The sequence below is a fragment of the Thamnophis elegans genome, chromosome 5 (genome assembly GCF_009769535.1).
Source record: "Thamnophis elegans isolate rThaEle1 chromosome 5, rThaEle1.pri, whole genome shotgun sequence".
In the NCBI taxonomy this organism is placed as follows: domain Eukaryota; kingdom Metazoa; phylum Chordata; class Lepidosauria; order Squamata; family Colubridae; genus Thamnophis; species Thamnophis elegans.
In genome coordinates this window covers 20,556,368-20,579,990 of record NC_045545.1, presented here as the reverse complement: position 1 = coordinate 20,579,990, position 23,623 = coordinate 20,556,368, and the positions used below count along the sequence as shown (strand labels likewise).

Genomic DNA, 23,623 nt, shown 5'->3' with positions numbered 1-23,623 from the left:
TTCTATTCTTATCCCAGTTCAGTATCATAAAAAAAAACAATTTCACAACTACAACAGCTCATTATATGCTTAATCAACTGTGTTAAATCAAAGCACTTCAGTATATCCAATTATCCAAAATAATATGACTATGAACTCCTTTATGATATCTGGATTTTGGTTTCATTCTTGGAGAATTTAAAACAAACAAACCCATGTTTGCTGTTCTGCAGTGTATTCTGCTGATTGATCTTTTTGCAGTAAAACTGCTGCCCCAGCATTACTGCAAGCTGCAGCTGAGTTTTCTTCCATCCCTTATATTTAATTGTCTTCTGCATTACAGAATAACTTCCCAACTGTTTATTAAACGAAGTGGCAGCATTAAATGAAGCAATACGCTGACATAAAGGTAATCCTCTAATTTTTCTCTCCCTGTCCTCACCAACAAACATATATTTTATCCCACAGATTTGAGAGACCTGCATTTCTTTTTTTTCCCCAGGTGTATTTTCTATAATAGTGCTGTCTTATGAAACAGAACACATTCGTATTTTCATTCCCTGAAGCCTTGTATCTATTCTTCCTGTACAAAACAATATATGGCTCAGGGTATCTTTGATCTTCATAAATTAAACATTATTCAGTTATATTATTATGGTTTCCAAAAAAAAAAATCTCATTTATCTCTGGATCTAAGGGGGGCATCTCTTCTTCAGGAGTTATTTTATTTTAAACTTAGAAAAATATCTGGACACAAGGGGTAAATGCTTCCCCCAAGGAGAAGCCTCGTTTTCTTTAGAGACGCCGAGGCTTCATCTAGGAAGGGACTCTGCACATGTTCAGAGGTTGTATTCGGCTTCAAAAGGACCGGCCTCGTACATTTTACATCTAAAAAAGCGATTCTAAACTAGATTCCGGACTTGAGCTATGGTTCAGAGAAAGAGAGACAAAGCTGGGAAGAGCCTAAAACTGGTTCCTGAAGGAAGAAAATGGCATTCTTACCGGCAGCAGCAGGTAAACTCGTCCCCTGAATACGCCCTTCAAGGTCCTGAGGGCAAGGAGTGGAATTTCATCCGAAAACCTCAAGGTTTTACATCCTTAACGGTCTCTCCATCTCAAAGCCACCGCTCCTACCCTTCTTCGTCCTCCTCCTCCTCCTCCTCACCTGTCTCCTAAGCGTCCCAGAGCGCTGGAGGAGAGAGAAAGACGAGGAGACGCCTCAGTTTCCTTCGCTTTTCCCCCCCTTATTTTTCCAGCGGGTTCCCGAACGCCGGCGCCTCCTCAGCTCTCCTTGAGCCCCGCAACAAAGATGGCGTCTCTGGCTTTCCTGGGGCTCGAGAGGGCTTGGCGTAGACGGCGAACGTGCCCAAAGCAAAGATGGCGGCGATGGTATTCCTCAGCCGGCGCGCCGTCCGTCCTGGAGGTGACAAGCACGCAGGTAGGAGCGCGCCTGCGCATAAAGCTGACGGTAGGAATTGTTAGATCCCTTGTGCGAGGAAAGGAGGAGGAGACTAATTTCGAAAGGCCGGCCGGTTCTAAGAGAAGTTTACGTAGGGAGCCTTGTTTTTTATTCGGTTTCATTTCCTTTGGTCTCGGAAACACGTTTCTGCCTGTGTTTCCCTTCAGCGAAATACTGCCTCATAAATATAGAAAAATTAAGAAGCAATATCCTCCAGGATGTCTTCACGGTTTTTGGCTGCTACCCCAAAGTTAACCTACTGTGGGAGTTTATTCTGTGCAGACATTTAATCCATATTGTATCATGATAGCTAATATTAAACGTAACTGCTTACAAGTTTCCTAATATGGAAACAGTTATTCTTTTTAATTTTAATTAATTTTCTTAATGTAATGCAGTCTTAGGGCCATCTTAGTTCCTATTATGGACAGTTCTTGACAAAGGGAATCCAATACATAATTCAACCTAAATTAAACATCCCCTGTCATCATTACAGAGTAGATATAACTTGGCAGAATGGCCATCAAGTCTTTTGAAAATATATTCAGATATTGTAATGTATCAATAACAGTAAGAAATATTCAAGTCACAATATTCCCTGTAATACTCTTAATGAAGCAAAAGTTGTACTTTGAAGAAGCAGGAAAGGAAGAGTATTGAACTTTGGTGTTGGAGAAGGCTCCTGAAAATACCAAGGATAGCCAAGAAACAAATTGATTGTCAAATAAATCAACCCAAAGTTGAAAAAGAAATAGCCAGGCTCAAAAGAACTGGAGAAGGCTCTAATAATGGAAATGGTGGAAGAAAGAAGAAGAAAACAGCAGCAAGGTAGATGGACTTGGTTACAGTGGCAAGGGTTACTTTGTATGAAATGCAAATTCTGGATGACCATTGGATGATCATAAAGAATGTTTTCCACATCTCTTTTCTACTATCTAGTAGAAAAGTAAAACTCCACTGTGTTCAATAGAAACAAAACTGATTTAAAGTGTATAAAATTGAAATTGGTAAGTTATTTGAGACTGGAATTTCTGCAACTATCTCTTCAACTTAGTGATATTTGTAGAAAAATAGAAAAGCCGAGTGTATTAAATTTAAGTAAAATGTAGACAAGAGTAATAAAAAAGGGTCACGTACAAGTTGCTGTATCAACCGAGGGATAATACAGGTAACCCTCTATTTACAATAGTTGGTTTAATGTCCATTTGAAGTTACAATGGTACTGAAAACATGACATGACTTAGATGATGATCATTTTTTACACTTATGACCATTGCAGCATCAAAATTCAGATTCTTGATAACACTCATATTTATGATGGTTGCAGTGTCACAGGTCATGTGATCATCTTTTGCAACCTCCTGACAAGCAAAGTCAATGGGGGATGCATTAACAACCCTGTTACTAAGAACAATTGCAGTGATTCGCTTAAGAACTGTGGCAACAAAGGTTATAAAATGGGACAAAATTCACTTAATAAGGGTCTCACTTAGCAACAGAAATGTTGGGCTCAATTGTGGTTGTAACACAAGGACTACTTGTATCAGAATCACATAACGTGACCACTTTATATTGCACTGATAAGATCACACTGGGAATATTGCATCCAGTTCTGTTAAGAATACAAAAACAGATGCTGAGACTCTAGAATGTAGAGAAGAGCTACAAAGATGATAAGGGGCTTGGGGGCTAAGCCATAAGATGAATAGTTATGGGAACTAATTATGCCTAGTCTAATGAAAAGAAGGACTAATTTTCCAATACTTGAGGGGCTGTTACAGAAGAGAAGGGGTCAATACTTTTTCCAAAGCACTTGAAGATGGGACAAGAAGTAATGGGTATAAGATTATTAAACAGAGATCTAACCTAGAATTGAGAAATTTCCTGACAGGGAGGACAATTAATCAGTGGAACAGCTTTCCTCCAGAAGTTACTCCTTCATTGGATATTTTCAAAAAGAGTTTGGACAACCATTTGTCCAGATGGTATAGAGTCTTCTGCTTGAGTAGGGGATTGGACTAGAAGACCTCCAATGTCCCTTTCAAACCCTGTTATTCTATGTTCTACGAGTGTAACACATGTGAAATAAGATATTCCGGTATGTGAATGTGCCCATCCTGAAGATACTTTATGCATTACATTTTGGCCATTCCTTCAGTAAAATCAAGAATTCCTGTAAATAGCAACTAATACATCTAAAATATATCAACGATGAAAGCCCAACTTAACTCAGAGTTAAGTTAAGGGTTTTAAAGTATCTAAGCTCCGTTCCTGAGGTGGCTGTCTTATTCCTATGTCATGGAGCAAAACAGTATGAATCATTCTTCTTCTGAGGCAGCCTCATAGGATAACAGTCTCTATTTTGTTCCAATCTAACTTGTATATACTCTTAAAATAACTATCTCTTGCAAAACATACCTCAGTTGAGACAAAAACCCAATTAGATTCCCCTGAATTCATGTCGCTATCTCTTCCTGCAATCCTTTTTAACATAAGGATGACATGTTAAGTTTTATAAGCCAATATTTGATATTTATAGAGACCACTAATCAAATTCTTATCCAAGAGTCATGTTGCTCTACATTTCTATCTCTATGGTTTCTCTCTCTGCCTGCATCTTCCTCCTCCTGACAGCTCCATCAGAAACCGCTAGCAAGAGCAAGGACTGGTGCAACGAGAAACGAGTCCATCCTCTAAAGCAGAGCTGGGTGACATACCTGCAGAGGTAACTGACAGAAGTCCTTCCAACTTAATTAGTTCATTCTGCTTTTTTTTAAGCAATGACAAAAGATTTATTTCCTCTGTATAAGAAGAGCTACCCATCTCACCCAAACAGGACAAGAAGTCTTCAGTCTAGCAGATGATGAAGATATTGTGGTCAATATACTGGGATTTTAGAAAATTATAAGGTCCTGTCATCCATGACCACAGTTTCATATTTACATCATCCTAAGCATCCATTATCTTGTTTATCACCCTTGACTCAAGGGATACTTCTGCTAACCCATGGGGATATAATTATACAGCTGTTTGAAATATGCAATGAAATCTTATAAGATTCTTTGCTCTTCCTATCTCAGCCATTTATATATATATATATAAACAATTCATGCTTTTCAATACAGTTGTAGAAGTGACAAGAACTACATTTTCTGTTAATTCTAAATGTTCATTTGGAGTTTAGGAGTTGTATCTCCTGGTAATTATATCAAGAGATTTAGCAGTCCAGCAATACCAAGGAAAGTTAGTATATGTATATCCTGGCTGTGCAGCAATATTATTTGCTCTAATATATCTTTGTGTCTTGAGGCTAATTAAAATCTTTATGGGAAGCTGCTTTGGCAGTTAAAAAATACATTACAAGCTCATGAATATTTTTAATTGATAAGGAGCATATCCGAAATCATATGCTCTTTTTAAGAATAACCTCCTTTCCTTCTGTGACTGAGCAATTTTTCTCCTCAGATTGTAACTGTTGGTTTATAACACAATTTTCATTTTACTCAGAATTCCCTTAAGTTAAATGGAGCTTATTCCTGGGCATGTGGCTATAGAAAGGCAGCTAGAATTAGTCTTTACTGAGAAGCTCAAACATTGTACTTTCCGCAACATTCAAGGTGTATTACTGCATGCAGGGTTTTTTTTTTTTGTAGTACTCTTGATTGAAACGAAACCATTGAAAGAATGTCTCAAAGCTAGTCCAATATTTGTCTTTGGCAGATTGTCTATCCTGAATAATATGATCTGGACTTAGCATCAATAGATGATGATATAGGAAAGAAGGAGCAATGTCAGAAGATGTGGCTAACGAGACTCATTTTCCTCTGAAGACAGCAGCTTTAAGAGTATTTGATCTTCCACTCTCCTGGTATAATTCACTGATACAGGTAATGATTGCCTTTGTTGTTCTTTATAGCTCTGTTTGAAATGCTTCAGAGTGCTTTTTATTATGTGTCTTTGTTTTATTAAAGTATAATGTTTATATGCCTAGAAGTATTATGTTACTAGTTTGTATTATTATGGAAAATATGTTCCAATGCTATCTTGCTAAGAACCACACCCTCCCTCCCTTGTATTCCCTTAGGTTTTTATTATTATTATAATTGCTGAATTTCAGGGACTAATAAAACAGAGGTTTTTTTCTGGTTTCTTTCTATAGATTCAGTGGTTTTGATATCCTAATTTTCTGTTCATTATGCTTTAATGGATACATTGATATGAAACTCTTTAAAGTTGACTTATTTATTGTGGTTTGTGAAATTAGGGATATATACATTGCAAGTATATTTTTTTTAGGGAGGGCTAGTTGTATCTAAAACAGATTAGGGTAATGATTAAGCTAAAAGAAGAAACAAAGAAAAATAGAGTTAAAGTTAATTATTTGCTGCAAGCTAGTGGTACTCTAAATGTAGATTTGCTTGTGTATTATGCTATAATTTGGAAGAGCGAAGGTTTTATATCATTTGACACAATAACATTTTTAAGTTGAAAAAATTAAAATTAAAAAAGAATGTCTGCCATCTTAAACTTCAGGTATGCAAAATGCAGATTAGAAATATGATTCAGAAAAGCTTTCTTTGCAAAACCTGCAATAATAATCACAATGCTATTTTGCAGTCCCAGACAAACCATGCACAGCAATAAAATGCTATGTGGAGTTATTATTTACATGCACAATTGCTACTCAGAAGATTGAAAATCCATATTATATCCAGCAGTCTAACTTGCTTTGCAGAAATGATCTTGATCCATAAATACAGTTTCTATACAGTATGCCTTTTTACTGCGATTTTACTAGAGATCAGCCCAATTCTTTTGGGTGTTGTCAGGTAGGCTTTTCCCCTAGGGTGGAGAAAAAGCTAGGGAGAAGGCATAGCAAAAGAGCTATAAGTCTTACATTTTTGGAGCTGGTAAACAGAATAAATTGAAACCATTTCATAATTAACAGTTTGGTGATCAGTCATACCCTAACAATGTTTCTAGGGGTTACATATCAATACTAATGGTAGATACTATAACTGATAAGATTGTGTACTTTGGAATCTATACACAGTCTTAATTATGACATACACAGATCAGATCAGGATGGCCTTTCTCCACCCTGGGTTGAAGCCTGGCATGAAGTCGTTTAATACAGAATACTGATAATACTCAGGTATCTATCTCTGTCCTGTGTCACTCAAATTATGCCTGAGAGATTTTCCCCCCAATGCCTGGAAGCTATGCGGATCTGGATGAAGAATTGGCTTTAGCCCAATTCTACAAGATCATGTTGCTATGGGTTTTAGGGCTCTCCTGTATCTAGTGGCTTTCTGTCATTGATTCTGGATGGGGTAACACTACCCCAGGCAGAGTTTGTATATAATATGGGAGACCTCATGGGCTCAGGATTCTTGCTTAAGAGCAAGTGTCAGCTGTGGTGGTGAGAAAACTATGCAATTATATCTTCTGTGTGTCAGTTGCACCAATTCCTAGATCCAAAGTCATTGCTGATGGGTCACTCATACCTTAGTCACTTCCTGACTGGATTATTGAATGTGCTATGTGTGGTCCTTGGAAACATTTAGAAGCTTTAATTGGTCCAGAATGCAGTGGCATATGAGGTATTGGATGCTCCACAATATATACATGTACTATCTCTGCTATGTGAGCTACAATGGTTTCCTGCAGGCTTTGGTATACTATTCATAATGTTAATGTTATCTTTGAAGCCCTAGGTTCAAGGTTACTTATGGGACCGTCTTTGTTGATTTCTGCTCATCCCATCGGATTGGGCAGAGTGAGCATGCCCTGGTTCCAATAGGTGAAGCAGCATTATTTGGTGTTTGCTAGGAATTGTGCCCTCTCTCTCATGGCACCTGTCTTGTGAAACAGTCTTCTCCCTGAGATAATGGACATTCCTGAGACTGCTGACCTTCCAGAACACCTAGTTATTCCCCTAGGAACTGGGACTATAGTATTAATGGAGCTCTGATACTGTTCTTATTTGCTATTGAGAGGTGTTTTTTTTAAGAACCTTGATCTTAACCTTTTCCCCTACTGTAATGTAATGGATTATGTATTTGATTTGTTTTTACTTTTGATTGTCATCCTGAGTGCCTTTGGCAGATGGGTCATTGTAGAGATAGGATGAATAAATACATTCGATTCAATGACATATTGCCCATGTAGTTTTGATCCATTTAGTCATTTTATATACTACTAAAAGTTTAACAGTGGAACATTTCCAGCTTCTACAGATTGACTGATTCCAAATCCTTTTATGTTGTTTCCAGTGTGCAACTTTGAACAACATGTAGGAAAATGTACATTATATATGATTCATCCCAATGCAGTACATCTCCCATTCTTACCTCAGACCCCTAACACGTATTTTAAAAGCCGAGTTGTAAAAACCTCCCGAATATTAGGAGTGAGAGTGCAGTTCTTATAACTAACGGGGAGACATTCCTTAAGAAGGAAGCTCCTGCAGAAAACCTTTGGCTCTTCTCGCTGCATCTCAGGTATTCTGGGAACTCTCAGTAAGTAATCTCTACATGATAAAACTATGGATAGAGAATTGGACGAGGGTTTCCAAATTTTTGATATTGTACCCCATCTTACTTTTTTTAGGGACTCTTATCCCTGTCATTTAAGCCAACCCTGCCTTTTAACAAAAACTCTCAATTCATAATTAAATAGCAAAAATTATTCATTTCTTCCTTTAACTACAAATACCAGAAATGTTTTTTCTTATAACAGCAAATTAATGAGAATGCAATGTAATATAACAGAGCAGAAATAAAATGTATTTACATTCCAATCCATATTTCCACTGCATAAGCAGAGATGCACATTGGGAGTATTGCCTGCCTTTTTCCTGTCCATTGCTCCATAACATTTATAGTGGCTTTCCTCTTTCTTTCTCATCAGCCAGCACACCATAACCTTCCTATTAACACCTATCAATCTTCACATTATTTCTTTTCTTCCCATTCTCCTATGGGCTCCATCCACTTCCCAATTTTCCTGCCACACACTGCTAATTTTCATTGTGCCTCCTCCTTTTCTTCCCATTCGCATATCTAACTATACAGATTTTTGCAATTCATTAGATTCTTCATTGAAAATTATGGTATTTTCGAATTTCACCTTTGTTTTCATGCACAAACACATATTTTGAGGTCCCTGGTACTAGGGCATGGCAACTGAAATTGTCTTTTTGGATTTTCTGGATGTAATGCAAAAAATAAGACATTTACTTTACCAAAATAACTACAAACAAATTCACTCATCTCAAATATAAAGTAAGTGGAATTAGTATACTTGCCATGTAGTTGGGCGACTATGATTCTAAAAATGTCTGTACTCTTTTTAAATTACAGTTCGATTTAAAATATGCTAAATAATGTGAATTGAGGTTCATGTGTTGATAGAAGTGCTTACATTATTGAACCCAGAATTCATATTTAATACATGAATGTAACAGGCTTATAAAAGTAAATTGTTTGTATTTCTGCACAAAAGTAATATAACTTTTTTTTAAACTATTTGTTTTAAGGTTAAAATCTCACCAGGGCTAAAGAAACTATTTGCGATAACAGCAGTAAGTGCCATAACTGTGATTTTCCTTGCTCATCACTTCAAAAGAAAACGTGGGAAGAAAACCAGGAAACTATCTCCATGGGAATCAGACCATCTGATTTTTGATTATGCAAAAACTTCTGGGTCAGAGAAAAGTAAGTGACATTTTCTCTATTGAAAGCTAATGTCAAAAGAGAGTTACCTGATAACACATTTATTTGGGAGTAAGCCTTACTGAAGTGAGATTTCTTTTCAAAGACGTATCAGCTATGTTGCATAGCTCACAACTACATGGAAACAAGTAAAACTGAATAAGTAGAGCGTGGTCTCAAATGATCATATGCAACTGGAAATGTATTGGATTACAATTGAAATATAAATAGTTATTTTTTCAACCTTGTACAATCTAACATCTAGCCCTATGTGGTTGACCAGACTAAGAAAGCAATACCATGTAAATCAGGATTACTTTTATTGTAACAGCTATAGTAACAGAATTGTGAGGTGTGAAAGACCAGGCCCACATGTGAAGGTTCAGTTTAACTGATTTTTTTCCTAAAAGCCAATGCATAAGAATTTTCTCAACTAATGATCAGTATTTGGTTAGAGTTAAAGAAGCTTCAACGGCAGTCAAGGGGGAATAGACTTAGTTCATTTGTGACTATGTAGTGATTGTAGGCTGATCCCAACCATTCTGTAAAAATCTTGCAAATCTGAATAAGTTTTCCTTTTCTCAGTCTAATTTCATGTGAACTATGAAGTATCTTAACTGAGATGTTTTCTCAAGTTACTTTGCCTGGGTTAAGCCCTGCTTATCTGACTACTGCCATGGCAGAAATTTCCTTCTATTTTTGCCTTTGCCCTCCATATAATCTCATTTTCAATTGAATTTGTCTCCATATAATTCTAGGTCCACTATAATATTTACTAATAAACTAAATACCATGCACCAAATAGTGGTTTTACTTCACAGCCTCAAATCATGTTGTCCATAAAATGTGCACAATTCCATGCAGAAAACAATAGAAAAAAACATGATCCATGCTCACATATATAATATCTCATCCATTATATAGCGTTGATAATATATACATGTATTTCTAAAATAATATTTATTTTAAGTCTTTTTCCTTAGTTAATGAAAAAGAAGATGCACATAAGCTAAAACTATTATTCATCCTCTTTACGTCCTCAGATTCTAGTTGTTCCAGTAGCAAACAAAATCTAACACTTTCACTGAATTCCATCAAAGAAAAAGGTTTTCAATCTTACATCCATGCCAGTGGTGATCTCTTCAATAAATATTCTGGTTCTATGCAGAGTTTGGCCTCAGTAAGTGTGATTTATTGAGAACTATTATATGTATTTTAGGAATGAAAAACAGATGGTTGTTTTCTTTGCTTGAAGAACTCTTTATAAAAAACAAGTATTGTATTCACATACTTCTCTTTTTTTGAAAAGCATTTCACTAAAAATAGTATATGAATATTTTCAAATAAATTGTTACTTATTTTCCTAGAATAGTGAAGTCAGTTATTATAGGCCCACAATTATTTGTGATTTTTATACTTTGTTCTACTTATTGTTTATGAAACCAATTTTTATACTTATTGTTCATGAAACCAAAGAGTAAAATATAACTACTAGAAATATATTGTTATATTTCCCTTAGCTTACATGCAAATATTGATTTTTTTTAAATTAGGCCCACAGTGCCATCTCTTGTCCTAGTTGTGTTTGTGTGAATTCTAATTCCTGGGATAAAACAGATGAAGATAATATGAAGCTAGTCAATATTCCAGTAACTACTCCAGAAAATTTATACTTGATGGGTAAATATATAATATTTATGGTATTATTATTAGAAGTACAGTATAACAAAATAAAATAAACATATTTTAAAACACTTCACCTTTCAGTGCAAAAGTATGAAATGCTGATGTAAAGAACAATTAGAATTCTTTTAAATAAAAGTTATGGTTTAATAGATACTGATGCAAATTCACAAAATGCTTTCTTATTGAATCTCATAACATGGATTGAGTGATTATACGCCATCAACTTAGTGTTCATTCTTAGCAACCACATAGATTTTGTCCATGATGATATATCTCTAGCGTGGTCTTTCAGGTCTTTTAGTAGTGCACCACTGTCATTGTAACTGAGTCCATTCACCTGGCTGCTGGTTATTCTCTTTTCTTTTACCTTCCCCAGCATGAGAGATTTCTCCAGAGAGCTAGGTATTTACACACTGTGTCACAAGTAGGATAATGTGAACCTGGCCATTTGTGTCTCAGCTGAGAATGCTAGCTTGATTAGTTCAGTGATCCATTTATTTGTTTAATTGACTGTCTCAGGAATCTTCTCCAACACCAAAATTCAAAAGAGTCATGATAGTATTCTTCAAATCCCTGAATTAGTTTAGGATGGGTTGTTGCACAAAGCAGAAGGTTGATTTCTGTGGTCTCAATGTGCCCACTCAATCTTATGCTTTTAAGAATATTAGGTATTTATTCTGAAACACTTCAGTATAATTTATTTATTTATTTATTTATTTATTATTAACATTTGTAGGCCGCCCTTTTCCCTGAGGGGACTCAGGGCGGCTCACATAAAATCAGGGAGGGGAAGTACAAACAGTAACATAGACACATATAATAAAAGTAATAAGCAACATACATTCATCATTCGGGAGGGGCGGCTATCCTTGTCCCCAGGCCTGACGGGCTAGCCAGTTCTTGAGGGCTGTGCGGAAGGCCTGGACGGTGGTGAGGGTACGAATCTCCACGGGGAGTTCGTTCCAAAGGGTCGGGGCAACTACTGAGAAGGCCCTCCTCCTTGTAGTTGCCAGCCGGCACTGGCTGGCTGATGGAATACGGAGGAGGCCCAATCTGTGTGATCTAATTGGTCGCAGGGAGGTGATTGGCAGGAGGCGGTCTCTCAAGTATCCAGATCCACTACCATGCAGGGCTTTATGAGTGACTAATAGCACCTTGAAGCGCATCCGGAGATCGACAGGTAGCCAGCGCAGCTCGCGGAGGATAGGTGTTATGTGGGTGAACCGCGGTGCACCCACAATCACTCGCGCGGCCGCGTTCTGTACCAACTGAAGTCGCCGGATGCTCTTCAAGGGCAGCCCCATGTAGAGCACATTGCAGTATTCCAGCCTAGAGGTCACAAGGGCCCGAGTGACTGTTGTGAGTGCCTCCCGATTCAGGTAGGGTCGCAACTGGCGCACCAGGCGAACCTGGGCGAATGCCCCCCTAGTCACAGCCGTCAGGTGGTGGTCAAACGATAGCTGTGGATCTAGGAGGACTCCCAAGTTGCGAACCCTCTCTGAGGGGTATAAAATTTGACCCCCCAGCCTGAGTGATGGAATATTGGTCGAATCTTTGGGAGGGAAACACAACAGCCACTCGGTCTTTTCTGGGTTGAGCACAAGCTTGTTAACCCTCATCCAGTCCCTAACGGCCTCAAGGCCTCGGTTCATCACGTCTGCCGCTTCATTGAGTCGGCACGGGGCGGACAGATACAACTGGGTATCGTCCGCATATTGATGGTATCTGATCCCGTGCCTGCGGATGATCTCTCCCAGCGGTTTCATGTAGATGTTGAATAGTAGGGGGGATAAGACCGAGCCCTGAGGCACCCCATATGTTAGGGGCCTAGGGGACGATCTCTGCCCCCCCACTAACACCGACTGCGACCTGTCCGAGAGATAGGAAGAGAACCACCGCAACACGGTGCCTCCCACTCCCACCTCCCGCAGTCGTCGCAGAAGGATACCATGGTCGATGGTATCGAAGGCCGCTGAGAGGTCAAGGAGGACCAGGATGGAGGAATATCCTCCATCTCTGGCTCTCCAGAGATCATCGGTCAATGCGACCAAAGCGGTTTCTGTGCTGTAACCGGGTCTGGTTAATGGAATCTAAATGGAATCTAAATCCATCTAATTAACCCTTTTGACCATGCTTGAAGGTGAAGGTGTGTTGGGATGTTCCCAATACACCAGGGAAATAAATTGGGGAGGAGAGGACAGCTAATTGAATGCAGATCTTTTGTGGGCTGTAGTATTTTGACACTTTCTCTCAGGGTTTCCTATCCAGAACATCTAGTACAGTGTGCTTAAGGAAGAGTGATTCACACTTGCAGATAAAATAAAGAAAATGTGTGATTATAAGGAAGCTTTATCATTTTTTTCAGGAATGGAGCTGTTTGAAGAAGCACTACAACGATGGGAACAGGCATTGACTTTTCGTAACAGACAAGTTGAGGATGAAGCCAGCTGTGGTGCCATCAAGCTTGGAGCAGGTGATGCTATTGCAGAAGAACAGATAGAGGTAAGTGTCAGACCTGGAAGCCAGTAAGAAAATGTCAGTACACAGCATTTGCTGCTTATTAGGTAACTTTATGCTGTTATATGAATGTAGGAGGGGGTTAAAACTGTATATTCCATTTTCCACTGAAGACATTAAGAAAGACGGCTTGTATCTGTAATTTAAATGAATGCTCTCCCAGGAATATGTTGCTTATATTGTCATTCTTCCTCAATATCAAATTGTACTATTTGTTGTAATTTTAGCATCAAAAATATTTTAAAAATTTATGTGCCGATTCTTGTGTTAATATGATGATTGCCCATAATGGTTTTGAAGTATTAAAAATAACTACACATAAACTCAAAAAAAATTTAAACATTTCATTGATTAGGGACAAATATTTTGTGTGTGTTTGTGTGTGTGTGTGCGTGCGCGTACATTATATATATATATTGTGTTGTATTATAAACTTATTTATTGGAAGCTTCATGTCCTGTAGGATATATCTAGAAGTAAACATGTTGGTATTGACTAATTTGATTGGGTTAATAACCTAGCTGCTTCTTTATTTAATTCTTCCAATCCTGCTGTTCTTGCATATGATGTAGCATAAATAATTAATCACCACAGTAAATAAATCAAATCAGCAAATCATCTCAGCAATTCCATTAGCTGCTTAAAATATTAGTTTATATCTTGTAATTTTTATTTACAGGATATCATTAGTGCAGAGTTTATACATAAGCTTGAACTTTTGCTCCAGAGAGCCTACCGCCTTCAGGAAGAATTTGAAGCCTCCCTTGGAGCATCTGACTCAGGGTCTTTTGCCAATGAGGCTGGTGAGTTTTCTTGATTTTTAAGTTTCCAGATTTCATGACATAATACAGTTCATTTTTTCAATTCAATTCTATCTAGATGTACATGATTGTAACTCTTGTAACTCTTGTTAGAAATGACCTATATTAACTGAGAATTATTATGATCCAACCAATTGGAAGACCTGTAGTTAGAGAAGGCTGAACTACGGTAATAATTATACTTGATAACTAAGGGGGGTCTGGAATAATGGTAAATGCATTATTTGTATTTTCTTTCTTTCTTTTACATAAAATACCCACAGAACTGGATTTATTTCCATAATCATAAAAGTAAGCTTTAAAAATATTTGGAGTAATTTTTTAAATATAGATTATATATAATCTATATATAGATTATTTGTATAGATATATACAAATAAAATACAGATCTTCACTAGCCAGTGACCCACTTTGATATATATAGCTATATAGGTAGTGGCCAATCAAATATAAAATTAATCTCAATAAAAGAGTATAAAATGTTTGGTGGATTCTAAAATATGATGCAGTATATGGTTAGCAAAGCATGTTAAGACTTGCTCTTCTCCTTTTAAAAAATGGTTTATTATATTGATCCCAGTTTGTTCCTAGGGAATTTGTTTTTCAAATAGTCATTCTATTTGATTGAAGTCAAGAGAGGTTTTAGCGGGTGGTAGCATCTCTCTGATCTTACCTGTACTAAGAAAGTTGGTAGGATTGGATCTGGTCTGTATTTCTGTGGGAGACTGTTAGGGATTTCCTGGGCTATAAATTAGATTGAGAATTTTAACCAACATCCCACAGGAAGCCAATAGCAAGTCACTTCTATTTTGCAGCCAAAAAAACTATATGTTCATGAAGCCACCAGGAATAGAATTCCAGGGGGAGAAGACTTATTTATCAATAGGTAATTTTTCCTCAAACGATGAATTCTTAACTTTGTTAAGAATTCCATGCTTTTTCTAATACCAAATTATGACACTGAAGTAAAAAAGCCACTAGGGGTCAGAATTCCTATTATTTTAATATTGCATTTGAATGTACTTCCTTGGATAAGGTACCTTTACATTTAGTTTTCTAGCACCTTGTAGAGCAATTTAGGAAGGAGCTTGGGTGTGTGATCTCATGCTATAAATCATACTGTAACATGTTGAAATTGATGTACATATCCCATGATCAGCGACAGTTCCCTTTTTAATTTTTCTTTCCTGACTAGTCAATAGGTTCTAATATTTTTAAAGACTTCAATAAATGTCATAGTATGTCTCAGCCATAATTAGAATATTACAAATTATTGTTTTAAAAAAGAATCTTTTTTATGAAGAGATAGCATATTGATTTTTTTATGCATGTTTATCATGACTATATAATATTGGTGCTCCAGGCGTGAAAAATTCAGCTTCTCATTGTAAGCCACATCCCAACAGTATATAGAAAAAAAACTAAAGGCTTTTTAAATATGTTGTACCTAACATGCTTTTTGTAATACCTGTCATAACTGATGTTTTCATTACTTTAATTCCTATTTGCTGTGGACACACATAGCTGTCAAATGTAGGTCTTGGATGAACCCAGACAGCACCCTTGTCCAAATCTCTAGAGTGGCATCTTTTTCAGCTTCTACTATTGCTCCTTTTTTTTTTTTTTAAAGGATAAATCTATGATCTTCCATATTTATCAACAAGCTCCAAAGAGGACATATTCATATTTCATTTTCCTGAGATCTTGGGTATTTTATTGTTCACTGCTCTCCTTGGTGGAATGGGGTCTGTGGTGAGACTACAAGACCTAAATAGATCTTATCATCTAATGTAGGTGGCAAAGAAGTTAAAAAATGGTTCATAGAAGTATACGATTAGCACAATTCTGACTTATGTTTACTTTGTGTTCTATCAGGACATCCAGATACTTCTCACAAACATTATGTTGAGTTACATATTTAATATATTTCTATCCCATTGCATTAAAAAAGATTCTTGATGGCTTACATCAAATGTAGAAAACCAATTAAAATTAAGATGGCATTATAAAATCAAGAGAAGTCTCTCCCAAAAAATTCCATCTTTAGTAGCTTATTTAATGCTGCTTATCTTGGAGTTGCTACTACGTGCAGAACTTTGCATTTCTTGCACTTGAAGGCTTTGAGCCTATCTTCTATCTTCTACCACCTACTCCCCTACAATGATGCAGCTTCTGACAGGTTGGACCACATTTTCTTGTTATGAAAAGGCAGTTGCAAAATAGGAATGGAGTAGTAACTTTGCCATCATCATCTCGCTATCTTCTCTAGACAGCATTGCTTCCTTTAGTTTTCTCTTGTTTGCATATATTCATATAATGCTTTTTATTTTTGGTGTTCATTGCAGTCTTTCTGACCCCTAGTCTTCCTGACCTTATCCCTACAAATTTGGGCTATTCCCTTACAATCTCTTTTAGTTATGTGCCCCTTTCTTTTTGTTTCTCATTTGGTCAATAAGCACTTCATGCAACTATACCAGATTCATCAGATACCTTCCATGTTTCTTTCTTGTGATTGGGCCGCCTTTATTTCATTTTTCAGGATTTTTCCTTTTTAGCTTATTGAAGTCAGCTCTATTGAAATTGAACTGTAATCTGACTGCCCTGTCTGCAGAATAGTGAATTGTAAAATTACATAGTCTCTCAAGATTCTTACAACTTCTACTTATTTAACCATTTATTCCTTATTAGTATTAATGCTAATATCATGTATATATTTAATATTGCAAACATTTATATACAATTTCCCTAGAAATTAAAGACATCTGATGCATTGCCAGGGCTAAATATTTATTTTAACTTACTTTTGGATCCATATCCCTGTCTTCACTATCACCGTATGATTAATATGATTTTCAAAGCAATTTAATATGAAAAATCTGCTGTTTCATTAGACGATATGTTTTCAGTAAACTTTTTTTCCTTATCGGTTTATTTTTTTCCTCCATTAAGTGAAATTTTAGCCTTGAATTACCAGACAAACTCTGATAGAATTCTCTCGTTGACTTCAAATTTTGAATACACAATTTATACTAAATAAGAATCAATAGCAAATTCATCAATCTATTACATTCCATATTTCATAGACTATAATTTCTTTAACTGAAAAGTTGAAGAACACAAGGTAAGAGCTAGCAACAACTTTTTTGGCATTGCAAAATAGCAGACTCCTGCCAAACACAGCATAACTCAGGCACAACAATGGAAAGAAAATATGGCAGGAAAAACTTAGTAATGTAATAATATTAGGAGGAATTGGGTCAGTAAGGCTAAAATATTTAAGACTTTCTGTTTTCTTAGTTTCGTCTGTCTGAAGATTGAGCCAAATTGAACATGACACTTAATGGGGAATGGAATAGTTCTGTGTGGATTGAGTTAGAACAATGCTTTTCAAAATTGGCAGCTTTAAGATGTGTGAATATCAGCTCCCAGCATGCAGGCTTCAGAATTCTGAGAGTTGACGTCCACGTATCTTAAAGTTGCCAAGTTTGAAAAATATACAAGCAATTGGTTTCTTGGCAAAAATAAAAAAGACAGAAGAAAAAATATATTCTAATTTTGAAGATGAAAATATTAACCTACCGGTATTATCAACACAGAAGAAAAGATACAAAGCTTTTGTTTGTGGGCTTCCAATGTTAAATGCTAAGCTTGTCAATTTTCTTGGCCTAAGCAAATAGGGAGTTAAAGAAGAGATGGTGTATATAAAAAGAATAATCAGTTCTGTTACAATTGTGCTATCAACCTATATTCTATATGAGGGGGAAAATCCCTCCTTGTTGATGTTTCTAAGTCCTCTTAAACAAAAATGTATTATGGCTTGGAAAAAAATGAAAATGCACTCACTGGAATTCTTAAAATCTTAATATCCCTAAGCTGTGCTAGTGCCTCAACCTGAATTAGAAAAAATAAACATCTTCTGTATATTCTTTTGATTCACATTTTACTGCTGAACATCTGTTTATTCATCAGTGAACCCACTGAACCGTTGACTCATCTCATTTTGGGTTTGCACTTTGCACCCACATATAGTGAAAATGACAACTGTCCCCCTGGTTTCTCCACTTCATTATCACATCCTATTCTTCCACTCTATTTACAAGGGTAATGATGTATGGCATAGATGTTTGCAGTTTTATAATTTTCTTATCTAGAAAATAGCAAAGTAGGTTCCAATGAGCGCAGGAACTAATTACAGCTTAATCTGACGGTGGATTTTTGTGGGACTCTTCCCCCAATGTTTAATATTGCAACATACTTTTGCTATTCACAAATTGTGAGAAGTAGGTTACTGAGATTAACAGTTGAGTTTTATTTGGATTCTCTGATTCAGAGTTTAGCGGCTCCAAAGTCATATATGTCCTTCGTTGGCGTTAGTCATAGCTTCAAGATAGGTGTATGAGTTAAGATTTGAAAACTGACTCTACCACCACCACCACCCCTCACAATCAGAGTTCTCATATCATATGAGGCTTTCCTGGAATATTCTTAGAAAACATTCCTAGAAAATATTAATTATGAACTCCACATTGGTAGAACATAAACTAGGGTTTTGTTTTGTTTTTTATACAAATGGTAGGAAGACCAAATTAGTCTGTCAGTCTTTTGGAACAGGAATTAAAATACACTCTAGTGCCAGAAGTATTTTTTCCCCTTCCTACTTCATTTTTTTATTTTTCATGCATTCAGAAAAAGCAAGTTAATTGGACATATTTATTTAATCACAACAGAAATATGCACAGTATTTTATAGCAAATTAAAAATACAGCTGGCTGATGTGAATTATAGCAAAGCCCAATAACAGAGCTAATGTCCAGAATTTCGTCAGTCACATTATTATTGTTACATGGTAAGTAAGCCCTGTGTTAAGACCCTGCCATGCAATTTACACAACTGTTTCTAACTGATTTGCTGCCAGACTAACATTTTTGCATAGACTAAATAATTTGGTTGTTATTGGCCAGTAAATAACAAAGTTTGTAAAAGAAGAATATTACCCCCAGTTTTGTCTAAATACCTTATGCAAGGAAAGTACAATATATACAGGTAGAGTCAGCGAGATAGAGACAGTTGAGTGAATTAGATTGTGTTAAGCCATGTATGCATTTTTTATATTCTGTCTAAATTTGTTGAAGTCTGCTGTCCTAAGGCACAGTTTGAAAGTGGAACCCCATCCAAATTGCAATCGGTGTGTGAATTGCAGCTTTTTCTAAGCATTATGTTTTTTAATGTTTGATTAATAAACCAATACTATTGTTAGTAGCTGATTCTTATAATCACTGATTTTTATAATCTAAGCTTGGTTCCTGGTTATGCATACTACTTGTACTACTGGTATATTATTATATTATATTATATTATATTTATTATATTATTATATTATTATATTATATTATATTATATTATATTATATTATATTATATTATATTATATTATATTATATTATATTAATTATATTATATTATATTATATTATATTATATTATATTATATTATATTATATTATATTATATTATATTATATTATATTATATTATATTATTATATTAATTATATTATATTTATTATTATATACCTAAAGGAATTTGGTAGGGAAATGTCTCCAAAATGATGACCCAATGGTTTACAGATTTCTAGTAATCTTATAAAAAAACTTGTGTAAAGAAGGCAGTTATGCTGAAAATAAGGAACTACAAATATTGGCCTTGATAGTTATACATTTATTTAACTGTATTTTGAATGTGTGCTTCTCTTTAAATAATGTCCTACTTCTGGTAGCTACTGAAAATCTGAAATATTTTATTTGCAAAAAAAAATCACGAAGGTTTTCATTCTCTTCTGTTATACCTGCTTAAGAGCCTTCTTTTCCCTGATAGTTTTCTTGATTTCCTTGTTTTCCCTACTAAAAAGATCTTTGGTTTGTAAACTATCTCATAATGATTAGTTTATATAATTTTTAGTGATACCTCCCTAGTATACTGGAGAGATATGACCCTCCTAATGTTCCCTTTCAGTCAAATGTTTACGTTTTCTAGCTTCTGATATCGGGGGCACAGAACGTGGTACCAGTAAAATGTTAGGCAGTGAAGTTAGGCGATTGGATTCCCCCTTATAGTTGCCTCGGGGGACAGCTGCCCAATGGGGACAATGACTGTGAAAGGAATTAGCAGACACATGGGAAGGGGGGACACCTAGCTCTTTGCTCCGAGTTATCTAGCAAACACCCAAGTTCAAATTAACCCTGCCTGCAGCATATCAAGTGGTAATACTGTTATTAATAAATGCCAGTATTAATAAAGGGGTTAAAGTTTCAATAAGGTTGTAACAGAAAGGATTTGACAAACGGGAAGGAAAACAACAGGCCAAAATAATAGACCATGTTAAATAAGCTGAAGGATATTTTGAATACATTTCTGTAATTCAAACGAATGTCCCAATCAAAAGCTAGTCAGTGTGCTGCTTGAGTTCATGTCCTCCAAAAGAACTCTTCCAGGCTCTTCTTTGAACAGTATCTTAGAACAAATATCAGGAAAATGTTAAAATTTATATATACTATATAATGTTCTTTCCTGTCTCTTAAACAGGCCTTAGATTAAGCAGTTTAATGAGTTCAAAATAATTACAAGCTCTTTCCTTTTTAGCAGTGAAGCCCAGTATGTTTATGAATTTCATACTGTATATGGCTTTTATTTTTCCTGCTCTCCCACATATGTAAGGAATGTAAATAAAAGTCTCTCTGAGTTCATTCATGTTTAATAAGAGTAGAGAAGTCAAATACTGTAGTTATTGCTAAGCATTTGTTGCTTCATTTTGTTTTGCCGAAGTTTTAAAGCACTCTAAATCAGTATTGTGACACTTCTGTGTGTGAACAACCTAAGCTTTATTTCCTATGCTGTGTGGATTTTAGTTTTTGATCAGCTGAAACTAGTAAAGAACATACTTGTTTTGAGTATGTTGGGTGCCTGTTTCCTCAAAATTTTAAGGCAGTACTTAGAGAGCACAATGGATGTTTCTAGGTTTCTGATGAAGCCATTTGTCATTCTGTTCTGGAAACATGATGCTGGATGGGAAATATTTTCAGTGAGACTCATCACATTTTTTTCTTCTGCTCTAGAAATAGAGCAAAATTTTACATCACTTCATTTTTCCTTGAGCTTTGGCCCTTTTCTTTAATTCACGAGGTTGCAGGCAGACATAAACTGTCCAGATAAAGAGTTAGACTTAGCCTGGCATATTGGCCAAAGTGATGGCATATTACAGGAAGGCTTGCTGCTGGGAATTGTGATCAAGTTGGCTGTTTTAATTGTAATAAAGGCTGACAAGGAAGAGGATACTGTCCTGTTAAGCATGTTTTCCAGAAGTGCTTTTGGAAACGGGCAGTGGTACTCTTGAGTAGAATGCATATAACAAAAATGTTCCTTAGATATGTATGAGGATTTAATGCACCCGGATTATACAGTAAATAATTTAGCAAAGAGGAAGAAGGTCAGGGCAGCTGGGAATGAGAGCAGTGTGTTGAGTCCGGGGATTTGGAGCTTACTGATTTTTAAGCCTCTTCTATGAATTGGACATTTAAGCTCTTCCAGACAGACAGCACGTGAGCTTAGCAGCCAAAAAGCACCATGCCATTATTCTACTGTTTTCATATCACAAAAATTCTGTTACAGATATAAGATAGTAGGGAAAAAAACCTAACTTGAGGTTGCAAATAATATTGTATTTTGTAAATTTGATAAACTATGTTTCACACAGGGCAGTTGAACAATGAAAATTAACTGGAGCTGGCCCTACTTTTGGACACAGTGTTTGTTGCATTTTAACAGTATTTCAATAACTCCTTTTAAATTATTGTTTTGATTTTACTACAAATAATTATATAGTGTTGAAAATGATGAAAATGTATATTGAAATGTTTGAAGTTAGAAACAGAAACATATGATAGTCAGATCCAGAAAGTTTTTTTTTTTAAAAAGGAATGGAATTAAGAATAAATTTGCAGGAAACACAGTGGCTAGACAGATAGAAAAGGCCAGTTTTAAATAGTACAGCTGATAATAAGCAGTAGGATTTCAAAATCTGTTATTTTGTTCACCCATTCCATCTTTCATTTAAAAGCTGATGAAATTTTGCAGGATCCTGGGTCACATTTATTTGCCTTCATTCGTAATCAAATATTCCTTTAGTTCTGTGGCTAATTATAATCTCTCCTTTGAAAAAATAGTGAAGAAGACTTGTGTTAATATTAGAAAAATTAAATATTAGTATTGAAAGAAGGAAATGTTTAAGAAAGGAGGAATTCTATGAGAAACAGATTTTAAAAAGTTATCAATTTCTTTAGTTTTGCAAGGAAAAAAGCAGGAGAATTATTTTCGTCTCTTCCAGACAATTATATCACCATAAAAGTGACTTTCTTTATATTTTAGATTTGTTAACATGATGATCAGAGAAGTAGCTTGTAATTTAGATAACAATAATAATTAGTAATAATTGCCCAAAATGAGTAGATCCTTTTGTCTTTTTTTTCTAAATGTTAAACTTTTTATATTTAAAATATATTTATGTATCTATTCAGTCAGCCATGTGTTGTTTCTCTCTGCTAATGTAAGTAATCTGATTTTAGGTTAATTTCCAATTTTCAACTTTATAGCTTGCTTTGGAAGGAGAATAAGCTTTAGAAAATCCAGTGACACTTAAAGACAAGAGGATACATTTGAGAACCGTGTCTTCTGAAATAAATAGGGTGATAGCATATGAGGTAACTAATTCAGGACTTTGTAGGAAATCTGGGACTGACTGCCTATAATGGCAGGGTGGATCAAGCAGCTGTGCATTCCTAGAGCTTTCATTTGCCAGTGTCTCTATCTAAATCTCTCTTAAACATTTGTACATTATAAATTTAAGCATATGGATGTCTAGGAAAAATTAACCAAGTGCTCTCTGAATAACACTTGATGTTATGTCTTTGAATTTTAAAAAAAGTAATTGTAAAGAGGAATTACTGTTTAGCGGTTTTGTAGGACCTACAGCCATATGTTACATTCGTAGCAAATGGAGGAAGTCACTAATATGAGAAATTTATAACATTCATTAATGTTGCTGATAATATTTAATGAAACGGAAAAATGCTAGCTAGAAAGCGTGCATCCTACAATCTCCTTTATGTACTTGACTTTTACTTACCTTGTTTAATAAGTTGGGAAGTCTGCCAGAAATTAATGCAGCTGGCTTATTATTTATGAATAGAGACTAGTAGGCTTTGTGATGGGTATTGTCAGCCTCTGCTTCGCTTACTTGCTTTCGGCTGCCATGGAAATGGGGAGAGGGCATGGTATTTGGGATGGGAATTTAGTACAGGAGGATTAGTCAAAAAGGGAGTTTGGTTCTCACCATCTTCTGCGCATGTTGGTGGCCGATGTTTGGACCTGGTCAAGGCCAACCGTCCTGCATACCA

General features: G+C 35.8%; 2 protein-coding genes across 3 annotated transcripts in view; one reads left to right on the top strand and one right to left on the bottom strand.

Annotated features, from left to right (window-relative positions):
- The window catches only part of USP33 (ubiquitin specific peptidase 33), a 30,845-nt gene extending 29,403 nt beyond the window's left edge, over positions 1–1,442 (bottom strand). For both annotated transcript variants that reach the window (XM_032217947.1, XM_032217948.1), the window contains exon 1: positions 982–1,442. The gene's annotated coding sequence lies outside the window, so the exon portion shown is untranslated. The remainder of the gene's footprint in view (positions 1–981) is intronic.
- Positions 1,443–4,064: 2,622 nt separating this feature from the next.
- The window catches only part of MIGA1 (mitoguardin 1), a 35,466-nt gene continuing 15,907 nt past the window's right edge, over positions 4,065–23,623 (top strand). Inside the window, exons 1-7 of the mRNA XM_032217213.1 lie at positions 4,065–4,163; positions 5,159–5,325; positions 8,979–9,156; positions 10,197–10,333; positions 10,707–10,833; positions 13,205–13,341; positions 14,036–14,159. Of these exons, the coding sequence (XP_032073104.1) occupies positions 5,227–5,325; positions 8,979–9,156; positions 10,197–10,333; positions 10,707–10,833; positions 13,205–13,341; positions 14,036–14,159 (802 nt within the window). The 5' untranslated portion in view covers positions 4,065–4,163; positions 5,159–5,226. The remainder of the gene's footprint in view (positions 4,164–5,158; positions 5,326–8,978; positions 9,157–10,196; positions 10,334–10,706; positions 10,834–13,204; positions 13,342–14,035; positions 14,160–23,623) is intronic.